We start from the raw sequence: 11,408 nt of genomic DNA, 5'->3' as shown, positions 1-11,408 counted from the left end.
TGCCGGCGTGCCGGAGCGGCGCTCAGTGCGCGGCCAGGGCCAGCTCGCGCAGGTAGGCCTGGGTGAGGCCGCGCAGCTCCTCCAGCGCGTAGTCCTCGGGCATGGGCAGGCGGCCGATGTGCGGGGCCAGCAGCCGCAGGGGCACGCGCGGCTCCGCGGGCTCGGGGCCCGGCTCGGGGCCCTGCTGCAGGCTCAGCACCACCCGCAGCACGTTGGCCACGCGCTTCGCCATGTCTGCAAGAGCGGGCACGTCAGCGTGGTGTTCAATGAAAGCGCTTTGCTAGGAGTTTTGTCCTGTTCTAGCTAGAAAAGCAATGTAAGCAGTAACTCTCTGCTGGCTGTGGAATGTGGTCTGGACATCGTTTACCAACAGGTGCATCTTGGACTGGTCTGTGTGAATCGTTTCTACTTAATGACCAATCCATGGTCCAGCTGTGTCAGACTCTCTGAGAGTCACAGGTTTTTGTTATCCATTCCATTCCATTCCATTCCAGCTTTCTGATCCATCCTTTCTCTCTATTCTTTTCAGTACAGTTTTAGTACAGCATTATAATAAATATAATGTAATATACTATAATATAATATACTATAATATAATATACTATACTATTATAATATAATATAATATAATATAATATAATATAATATAATATAATATAATATAATATAATATATCAGCCTTCTGAAACATGGAGTCAAGATTCTCATCTCTTCCCTCGTCCTGGGACCCTCAAACACACCCACACGGGGACAGTGGCTCTGTGTGTGCTCCGCCCCAGGAGTGCTCCAGAGCAAACCCAGCCAGGACTGACAGGGGTGGGAGGCAGTTCTGGAGTGAAGGCACGGGCGTGTGCTGTCCTCTCCCTGCTCCCTCCCTCAGCACAGGCAGTGCAGCCACAGGGGGAGAGGAAACAGGCTGTGCCAGGGGGGTTTAGGTTGGATATTAGGGAACAATTCTTCCCCCCTGCAGAAAAGGAGGCCCAGGGGGGTCAGGCTCAGCTTCCAGGGAACAGGGACAGGAGAGGGAACGGGCTCAGGCTGGGCCAGGGGAGGCTCAGGTCAGATATTGAGAAAATTCCTTCCCAGATAGCACAGCTGCCCAGGGAGGTGGTGGAGTCCCCATCCCTGGAGGGATTTCACAGCCCTGTGGATGTGACACCTGGGGACATGCATCAGTGATGGCCTCGGCAGTGCTGGGGAATGGCTGGAAGGTCTTTTCCAACCTAAATGGTTCTGTGAGTTTGGGATAGAGCTGCTGCCCAGGTGTCAGCCAGGTGTGGATCTGGCTGTCCCAGGGAGCTGCTGGGCAGGGTGTCACCATACCTGACTGAGCCAGGCGGTCCTTGGCCGTGTGGCACTGCAGCTGCTCTATCCTGTTGCACAGGGACGTCACTTTGGTGTGTAACCGCTCCAGCTCGTAGGTGGAAACATCCAGCTGGAAACAAACACGGGTCAGCTCCAAGGCCAAACTCACCCACCAGGTGACACTACACCAAAACCTGCCTGAATTCACACCAGAGCAGGCAAAGGGGAAGCCTGGGCAGGAATGTGGGGAATGGACACGGAGACTGCTGGGTTTATCCCGTCCCTTTCACTTGTCACTGTCACACACCCACAGGGCACAGCCAGCAGACAGCAAAGCCCAGTTTTAGAGCTGCCCCATGTTCTGTTTGAAGTGCCTGCCAAGGAGAAGCACTGACTCCCCCTCAACAGCCAGTGAGAGCTTCGATCAGCCCCCGTGTGAGCCCCCACGGGGGAAGCAGCTGCCCGCACCTGCTGAATCCTGTCCAGCATCTCGTTGACACGGATGTAGTCGAGGTAGACCAGCCCTGCCAGCTCCCAGTCCTGGATGAGCGCGCTGCGCTCCGGGGGTGCCAGGTCCTCCAGGAACCCTTTCAGGTACTTGTAGTTCTCGTTGATAATTGCATCTGGAGAGAACAGGAGTTAGGAACAGAGGCCACCCAACTCCCACAGCAGGGACGCCCACACATCAGGGAACAGGAAGGCCACTGCTGCCCTTGCCCCCAGAGGCCCCTGTGCTCCAGGAAGGTGGGGCTGTGCAGCAGGGAAAGCACTGCCCTGCTTCCCTGTTTGCCCAGGAAATGCCAGGTATCCAGGGAGAGCTGCTTTGGAACTGCCAGGCCCTCTGTGCTAACTCTGCTGCTCCAAACCCAGCCCGATCCCTTCACTGGCCACCCCATGGCTTGGAATCATGGTGCCAATCACTGGTTTGGGTTGGGAGGGACCTTAAATATCATCCAATCCCACCCTATTCCACTTATCCCCAGTCCCTCTGCAGCTCTCCTGGAGCCCCTTCAGGCCCTGCCAGGGCTCTGAGCTCTCCCTGGAGCTTCTCCTCTCCAGGTTGAACATTCCCAGCTCTCCCAGCCAGGCTCAGAGCAGAGGGGATCCCACTCCCACTCCTGCCATGCCTTTGCGTGACGCAGGATGCAAGAGGAGCAGCAAGACCCACCTGAGGCCAAGTGCCTGACAACCAGCTTGTGGCACTGGTTCCAGTGCCCAGCCTTGAAGAGGAAAAGGGCCTCTTTGTGCTTGTCACCCTCCATCCTGGCCCGAACGGCCTTGGCCTCGTGAATCCAGCGCGGGGGCACGCAGAGGCGCTGTGTCAGGAAGCTCTCCTTGGCCCAGGACTCGGCGCTCTCGGCGAGGGCGCAGTGCCGGCTCAGCAGCTCCCGCACGGCCTTCTCCCGCACGCTGGGGACACAGGGCAGCTGTCACTGCCACCAGCTCTGCTCCCCGTCACCCACACACGGAGCAGGGCACTGCGGCAAGATGGGCCTCAAGGGCCCTCCCCCACACCAGTCTGGGGTTCTGGGATTTTTCCCAAGTGGCACAAAGCCCGCCAGCTGCTCCATGTGGGAGAAGCCTCTACAACCACAGGTCTTTAGGACAGACCCCAAGGTATTTCAAGGCCCAGGACAGTCACTCAGGGTCACTCAGGACGTGTCCAGCCGAGGACTGTCACCCAGGGTCACTCACTGTGTGTCCAGCCCAGGACAGTCACTCAGGGTTACTCAGGACGTGTCCAGCCCAGGACAGTCCCCCAGGGTCACTCAGGACACGTCCAGCCCAGGACAGTCACTCAGGGTTACTCAGGACGTGTCCAGCCCAGGACAGTCCCCCAGGGTCACTCAGGACACGTCCAGCCCAGGACAGTCACTCAGGGTTACTCAGGACGTGTCCAGCCCAGGACAGTCCCCCAGGGTCACTCAGGACACGTCCAGCCCAGGACAGTCACTCAGGGTTACTCAGGACGTGTCCAGCCCAGGACAGTCCCCCAGGGTCACTCAGGACACGTCCAGCCCAGGACAGTCACTCAGGGTTACTCAGGACGTGTCCAGCCCAGGACAGTCCCCCAGGGTCACTCAGGACACGTCCAGCCCAGGACAGTCACTCAGGGTTACTCAGGACGTGTCCAGCCCAGGACAGTCCCCCAGGGTCACTCAGGACACGTCCAGCCCAGGACAGTCACTCAGGGTTACTCAGGACGTGTCCAGCCCAGGACAGTCCCCCAGGGTCACTCACTGCGTGTCAGGCTCGTGCAGCATCACGAACACGGCCCATTCCCACAGCCCCTCGCTCTCCAGCTGGGCAGCATAACTGGTGTTCAGCACCCCCCAGCTCTGCTGGGACAGGTGGGAGTAGTTCAGGGCCCGCAGCACCTCCCACAGGTGCCAGCTGAGGCGGAAATCCAGCGGGTCAGAGGTGACACTCCTGGGATCCAGCAGCTGGTCAAGCTCGTAGGACCTGCAGAGCAAAACTGCTGACTGGGAGAGCTGATTGTGCTCACAAAATCACATCCAATCCCCTCCTTTCACCCACCTCCAGCTGTGTGATTTACATCGGTGTGGGGCTTTGGTTTTGTTTTTTAAGAAGAAAATTAACAGTACTTACTGCTGAGCTCTCGTGAGTCTGCACCCAGACTGTCACCCCTTTTCCTCTGCATGTGCTCCCCTGCAGATTTCTCACTGCCTTCAAAAAGGGCAGCTACAGAGAAACCTTCCTGCTCTCTTCAGACACAGAAAGCACCTAAAACCTCACCAATGTGCCCCAAAGCTTAAGGTTGCCCATCTCCACCATCCCCAGGTGACACCACCTGTCAGGGGAACATGTGGGGCTGATTTCGGACTGCTCCAAGAGGTTCAGGCTGATTTCATACCCCTGGGTGGTGAACTCAGGCAGTCACTGACTGATCATGACTTTTCTAAATACTTATTGAACTCTTTGCCCACTTACCTGTCACTGTAGAGCTTTAACAAATGGAAGCAGACATCTCTCAGGGGCCTTCCTCCGTTGTCATCTTCCTCAATGACATACCCAGAATCTTCCAGGTAAGGAGGCAGAGGACAGCAGGCGTATTTTTCACACTCTGAGGTGTTCTAGGGAGATAGTTTTAACAGTAAGTTTGAAGACCATATTCTGAACAGAACTGAATTTCACAGCTCAGCAGGCTCAGGAGACTTTTTCTGCACCTGCAGTTGTAATCTCCCCAAAACCAACATGAAAAACCTGAACTCAAAATGCTAGGGCAGGTTCATGCCTCACACTGAGCTCTTAAAAACCACTGCCTGGAGCTACAGCCAGCTCTCACACACAGCCTGTATTCCCAAAGGCTTTTATAGCTGGAAAACCACACAGGCCTTGATGGAACGAAGTGGGTGCATCCCAGGGAGCCTTCTCTCTGCAGCTAAGCAGGGTCTGGGCAGCCACGAGCAGCACAGGACACGCTGAGTCAGTCAGAACAATCAGCTGAGAACTTGCACTACAGCTGGGCACTCAGAAGTGCTCAGCACTGTGCACACTAAATACTGAAGCAGACACCAGTGACAAGTTCCCAGACGTGCTGCTGTGCTTAGCCTGCCTTGAGGATGGAGGGCTGAGCTGGCTTTAGTTAAATGATTAAACATGTTTTTCAGCAGAACCCTTTGTCCTGCTGCACACAGAGCTCTGCAGCAAGACACAGGGCTCTGCATAATGCATGGAGCCACAGGGGTGTGGGACAGGGGCTGGGGGGGCACACACGGGTGTGGGGCAGTGTCTGGGGGGCACACACGGGTGTGGGGCAGTGTCTGGGGGGCACACACAGGGTGTGGGGCAGTGTCTGGGGGGCACACACGGGTGTGGGGCACCAGGGGCTGCTGGACAAGGCAGGTGAGGATTAACGACCCCAGCGGGAGAACAGGCTGCCTGCCTCAAAAGGGCTTTCCTGCTGTTGGTCACTGTCCCTCTTCCTAATTCTGTGCAGCTGTCAAACAGCTAGACAAAACTGGAAATGCTCCATAAAAGGGTTTTCTCCACACAACTTATGATTCTATAGAATCACAGAATGGTTTGGGTTGGAAAGGACCTTAAAGATATCTGGCTCCACTCCTGCCATGGCAGGGACACCTTCCACTGTGCCAGGCTGCTCCAAGCCCTGTCCAGCCTGGTCTGGGATGCTTTTAGGGATGCAGGGGCAGCCCCAGCTGCTCTGGGCACCCTGTGCCAGGCCTGCCCACCCTCCCAGGGAGGAATTCCTTCCCAGTATCCCACCTAACCCTGCCCTCTGGCAGCGGGAAGCCATTCCCCCCTTACCCTACACTCAATCCCACATTCAGCAATTCCTGGCTGCTCACAGGAGCCTCTGTGCAGCACCAGCAGGCAGGAGCACCCTGAAGGGCTCCTCTTGGGCAGGAGGGAGTGACTCACCTGAAAGGCCAACTCGTACATGGCCAGAGCCTTGGAGATGGAGGCCGTGGGGGGCAGCAGGTACCAGAGGTGCACGGCCACGCAGCGCTTCCAGTCCAGCAGCGAGCACACGTTGACAGTGATCCTCTCGGAGAGCTGCCACACCTGGAGCCACCAACAGACCCTGCTCAGCCACCTCTGGAGCCACCAACAGACCCTGCTCAGCCACCCCTGGAGCCACAGACCCTGCTCAGCCACACCTGGAGCCAGGTGTGCAGCAGCAGGAGGTGGCTCTGGGAGGGAAGGAGGAGGAGACCCTCCCTGCAGTGCCCGTGGCTCTGTGACACAGCTCCAGAGGGGAGGTGATTGGGAGGGAAAGAAAGTTTCCCTAAAGTAACCATCTTTTTCTTAAAAGTTAATGATTTCTATTTGGAGTTTCCAACAGGCACACCACCACCTACACTACCTCGTACAGAGCCAATCACAGCTGACCACTGCCACAGGTGACAGAGAAACAGTGCCTGCTGAAGAAACCTTCTCCTGACTCAGTTTCCTGATAAAAAGTATGTTAAGAAAACCCTGCATCCCTCCTAAGACCCTCCAGAAAATCTGTTTGGACACTGGGGACTCAGAATTGTTTGCATTTTGAAAATTGTCTTATGGGTGCTCTTGATTGTTTTTGTCATTTTGTGTTGATTCAGTTGATCCTTCAGAGAAGCCTTCTCAATAATACCAAAAGGGGGAGTTGTGGGGATCCTCAGAGGCATTCCCTGGGTGAGGGAGACACAAGAAGCTTCCCTCAAAAGCTGTTTTACCCCATTGGCTCCTTCCCTTGCTCCTATGTCCCTGAGCCACTCCCTCCCTATTCCCCCACTGGCCCTCATCTTTGTACTGCCCCGAGGCCACTGTGCAGCCCCTGCCTCTCGAGGCACAGGGACCTGGACTCTGCCCCTGAGCGTGCCCTTGGACCCTGAACACCTCACTGCACGGCTGAATAAAACATCTGTGCATCCCTTGCAAAGGCCCTTTCTGCTTCTCTTGTATTGCACTAAATAGTTATTCAGTTGTTTTGCACTGGGTGTTTGGCAATTTGCACTGTTCACACGTTTTGTATCCTCTGACCACGTGGTCTTCCCCTTTTCCCCCTCCCCTAAGTGTCAGTGTGGTGGTCTCTCCCTGGTTTACCCCTCCCCTCAGCCCTCCTCACTTGTATCCCACAGGCTGTAGCCCCTCTTCTCCAGCCCCCTTCCAGTTCTTAAAACCCCCTGGAGGCAGCTGGCTGGCCTCTTTTCTACCTTGGAAACAAACTGAGGACGTTCACCCCCACGTGGAGAAGAGTGCTTCTGGACTTTTCCCTTCGTCCACGTGAGACGGTGTGGGCTGGGCTCCGCAGCTAGCCGGACCGGACCCGAACAGCCCAGACACGGACTCGCACCCGCTCCCTCCCCCGGATGTGCTGCCGGCCCCGGGGCCGTCCTTACCGTCCCGCTCCCTCCCCAGGATGTGCTGCCGGCCGCCGGCCCCGGGGCCGTCCTTACCGGCTTGCCCGCCAGCAGGGCGAAGAGGCGCAGGCGCTCCTCCTGGATGAAGCGGTCGCTGTGCAGGCGGTGCCAGTCCACCAGCTGCAGCGTCAGCAGGTCCCGCACGGGCTGGCTCCCGGCCAGCTGCGCCAGCAGCAGCGCCAGCCGGTGGTCACCTGCAGGGACACCCTCAGCTGCACACCTTACGGCCCCACGAGGCCTGGGGCTGGGAGGGATCCTAAAACTCATCCTATTCCAGCCCCTGCCCGTGGCAGGGACACCTTCCACTTAGGTCAGTTGCTCCAAGCTCCATTCACTTGGGGATGGAACAGTTCCAGGAATGGGGAGGCCACAACTCCAATATTTCTTACAAAATAAATCACTCCATAAACACCTGGTATAACAGACAGGGATAAAACCTGCCATAAGGCTCTGAAAATACACGTTTTTAACCCAAATATAAAATGTCTGAACAGAAGCTCAATTAGAAAGATCATTCATTAAAAATTCAAAGGAGTGACTACGAAAACTCCCAGTTCCAAATGCACTCCAGCAGCACTTCCTCACTGGGGGTAGCTGACAGAGCCAGTGAAGGGGACAAGGGAGTCCAGCAGCAGCCCCTACCCAATCTTTAAGGCCAGGCTGGACAAAGCTTGGAGCAACCTGGGATAGTGGAAGGAGTCCCTGCCTGTGGCGTGGGGTGGGACTGGATGGGCTTTGAAGTCCCTTCCAGTCCAGCTCACTCCATGATTTTGTGGTCACTGACAAGGGAACACTTCACATGCAGAGCAGCCAGTGACGATGAGCACTCTAAGTTTAAACTCTTTTTCTACATGTCCTCCTCCTCTACACAAAAGCTGTGATTTAGGAACCTTAGAGAATCCCAGAATACAGTGTTTGGAAGGGGCTGCCCAGGGAGCTTTGCAGTGCCCATCCCTGCAGGTGTCCCCTGGGGGTGGCACTGAGTGCTCTGGGCTGGGGACAAGGTGGCCATGGGGCACAGCTGGCACTGCTTGGGCTGGCAGGGCTGTGCCAGCCTAAACCGTTCTGTGAGAAGGATCATTCTATACTCACTCTCTGCCACAGTGGGATCCTCAGATGCTTTCCTGGCCCAGTCAGCATAGTCATGGATGGCAGAGACTCCGGGGTTGGGGGCCAGGAGGGGACAGGGCTCATCCATATGGACAGTGCTGTGCTTCAGCTTTATCTCCAGAGGGGTGAGATACAGCTCCTTGTCTCTGTCCATCTTCCACTGTTCCAAGCTCAACTTTTCCACGTGAACTTTGAAAGGGGATTCTGTGAGTCTGGAGGAAAAGAGGAGACAGACCAAGTAGCAAAAGTTCTGCATGTTCTCCATGCAAGTGGAGCAGCTCATCCTGCAGCTTGTCCTAATTAACACGACAGCAAAGCATGACCCAAGGCATGAAGATCCTGGTGAGAGTCTGGGATTTGGAGCCAGGCTTTGGGATCCTGAACAACCTGGGGTAGTGGATGGTGCCCCTGGCCACAGCAGTGGGTTGGAACAAGATGGTCTTTAAGTCTCTGAACCCAAACCTTCTGTGATTTGGTGAATAAACTGTGACTCACTGAACTCTGCAGAGGCAGCAAGCACACCTTCACCCCAGCTCATTCCTCAGCACTTCACATATGCTGGAGAACATCCAGACAAGCTTTCTGGAGCACTTAAATGGTGGGACTGGGCTATATTCCAGTCCAGTTCAGGTATGGAGACCCTAAAGGCCCACGTGCTGCTGGATGCACAGGCAGTATGAAGGCATCTGAGAATTGAGAAGCTGAACTAGAACTTCCTCAGGTAGGGCAGATGTCCTCAGGGAGAACCAGGAGATTGGAAGCTTTCTGGCCAACAACTTTGAACCTTCTCTTTAACCTTGTGCTGGGTGACAGTGCTATTTGTTTGATAAAAAAGAAAAACCAAATCCTCTTTACTACGCTATTCCAGGATTGGACAGAGATATTTTTGTGGAGAAGGGCCACGAAGGAGATCTCCATGGCCAACACCATCTTGCACCACTCCTGCATGTCAGAAGGAACAGCGACCTGCAACCAGGACTCTGCCAGCCATGGAGAGCGAGCCTGTCACATCCATCCTGAAGGAAAGCACTACTCACGATTTGGGAGCCACGGGGGTCGGCAGGAATCCGTATTCCACGGGCTCCACCTGAGCATCTTCCACTTCACTCGAGCCGCTCAACTGATCTCCACAGTTCACCAGCGTCCAGTTGGGTCCCCAGCCAACGCGGAAGGAGCGGCCCATGAAGAGCCCCATGTCCATCAGGAGCTTCCCTTTTCCGTAGGTGATGGACCTCTCCAGAGGGACGAGCCCGCGCTGCCGGCGGGCCCCCACTGTCTTCACCTGCACCTCGGGCACGGCCGCGGGCACCGCGAACGCCGAGGCCAGCGGCGACGCCGCCGACCACAGCGCGGCACAGGGGGGACTGCCCAAAGTCCTGGGGCCCTTGGCATCTGCCACAGCAGCACTCGGTGCTTGGAAAAGGACACTGGCAAACTTGGATTGCAGCAGCCCAGCAGCTGATGGGGAGAAGCAGGAAGAACGGTTCAGTGGAAGGGCAGCCGTATTTCAGAGGGCATTTCTGGGCTTTGAAGGGATTTCAGGAATTCCCAGAACAGCCAGTGGCAAATGTCTGGATGGTGTGATGGGAACATGGAGCCAAGTGTGAGTGTGTGCAGTGCTGAGTCCCAGTGACCCTCCAGCACTGCCCACAGGAAAACATGGGGTGTTCCCAGGAAGGGGAAAGGCACAGCCCCAGCCCAAACTGGGCCATTCCCAGAGGAGTCCCTGATTCCATGTTGGAATCAGGACACCAGAACAGAAGTGGGGTGGCACACGGATCAGCAGGGCTCACACTGGCCCCACACACACCTCAGGGCTGTTCCTGCCAGTCACGTGGGCTTTGAATTGATTAACAGATCTGAATTAATGGGTTTCCTCCATCAGGGAGCACCTTCCTGCTTGTTCCCAGAGGTATTCCTCAATATCCCTACAGAAAGCACCACTTAGTGGGTGCACTGGATGCAAGGGGCAAGGTTTGGGCAGTGGGGGAATCTGGTAGGGGCTGCTCTGTGCAGGGCACAGCTGGTGCCCACAGCAGAGCCACCACAGGCCACCTCCAAACCAAGCTGCAAAGTTGGTGCCTCTGGGAGTTCTTAAAAGGGGGAAAAAACCCCACACAAGCAGAGAGAAAAAAAAAACAAAAAAAACCAAACCTGAAAATAAAAAAAAAAAAGTGAAAAGATCAGTGCAAGCATCAGAGGAGCTGAGGAGGTGCTCCAGGCACTGAAGCACTCAGGGCAGGGCTTGTGCTGGAGCAGGGAATGAACAGAGGAGGAAGGAGTGGCAGCAAGGAACTGTTGCAGACCCCAGGCTTTTCCTGTTCATGTTAAAATTCACCTTCCTTCACACAGTCTGTGGTTTCTCACCATACCTGTGTGTCTTTTCTGTCCTTGTGATTTTGAAATGGGAAGCCTTGGGGAGCAGATCTCTTGGGAAGTGTCCATCCTGACAGGCTGCTTCCCAGGGTAATCCAGGATCAAATCCAGGTCGTCGTCATCAGCAAGCAAGGAAGCTTTCATGATCTGAGGATGTGGGAAGCCAAGCCAGAACATCAGCAATCTCTCCCACAGCTGCAGCTCACTAAGCTCATCAAAATAGCTCTTCCCACCCAAAAAAACTCCTACATGCAGCACATGACCAAACAACACAGCCACGTTGCCAACATTCCAAGGAACAGTGGAGGCACAGCTCAGGCTTGCTGCCTGTTGGTGAGGTTTTACAACTCCTTGTTACATCAGTGCACAGGACTCACTGGGGATGGGGGTGACATCCGACAATAATCCTGATTTCCTAGATCTTAGCTCTGAATGCTGTTTGTCAGCTTAAGGATTAACTTCTGGTCTATTTGTCATTACAGGTAGAAGCCCAGAGGTGTTCAAGGTTCTGTCCTTCCACAAAAATTACAGAGCTGCAGGGACAGGAGCCAGGGAATGGCTGCCAGTGCCAGAGGGCAGGGCTGGATGGGATCTGGGCAATGAGGAATTGTTCCCTGGCAGGGTGGGCAGGCCCTGGCACAGGGTGCCCAGAGCAGCTGGGGCTGCCCCTGGATCCCTGGCAGTGCCCAAGGCCAGGCTGGACACTGGGGCTGGAGCAGCCTGGCACAGTGG

General features: G+C 55.6%; 1 protein-coding gene across 1 annotated transcript in view; it reads right to left on the bottom strand.

The window, feature by feature from the left end:
• Positions 1-11,408, bottom strand: part of NUP98 (nucleoporin 98 and 96 precursor) — a 35,983-nt gene that overhangs the window by 1,102 nt on the left and 23,473 nt on the right. Inside the window, exons 22-33 of the mRNA XM_041470321.1 lie at positions 10,673-10,823; positions 9,338-9,758; positions 8,209-8,512; positions 8,042-8,054; positions 7,227-7,495; positions 5,710-5,853; positions 4,258-4,400; positions 3,547-3,768; positions 2,474-2,715; positions 1,774-1,928; positions 1,324-1,435; positions 1-234 (exon numbers count right to left, since the gene is read on the bottom strand). The exon at positions 1-234 is cut by the window's left edge and continues 1 nt beyond it. Of these exons, the coding sequence (XP_041326255.1) occupies positions 23-234; positions 1,324-1,435; positions 1,774-1,928; positions 2,474-2,715; positions 3,547-3,768; positions 4,258-4,400; positions 5,710-5,853; positions 7,227-7,495; positions 8,042-8,054; positions 8,209-8,512; positions 9,338-9,758; positions 10,673-10,823 (2,388 nt within the window). The 3' untranslated portion in view covers positions 1-22. The remainder of the gene's footprint in view (positions 235-1,323; positions 1,436-1,773; positions 1,929-2,473; positions 2,716-3,546; positions 3,769-4,257; positions 4,401-5,709; positions 5,854-7,226; positions 7,496-8,041; positions 8,055-8,208; positions 8,513-9,337; positions 9,759-10,672; positions 10,824-11,408) is intronic.

This window comes from Pyrgilauda ruficollis, unplaced genomic scaffold (genome assembly GCF_017590135.1).
Source record: "Pyrgilauda ruficollis isolate IOZ18807 unplaced genomic scaffold, ASM1759013v1 scaffold244, whole genome shotgun sequence".
Lineage (NCBI taxonomy): Eukaryota > Metazoa > Chordata > Aves > Passeriformes > Passeridae > Pyrgilauda > Pyrgilauda ruficollis.
Note: the sequence above shows the minus strand (reverse complement) of the source record. Positions and strands in the feature narration are given on the sequence as shown.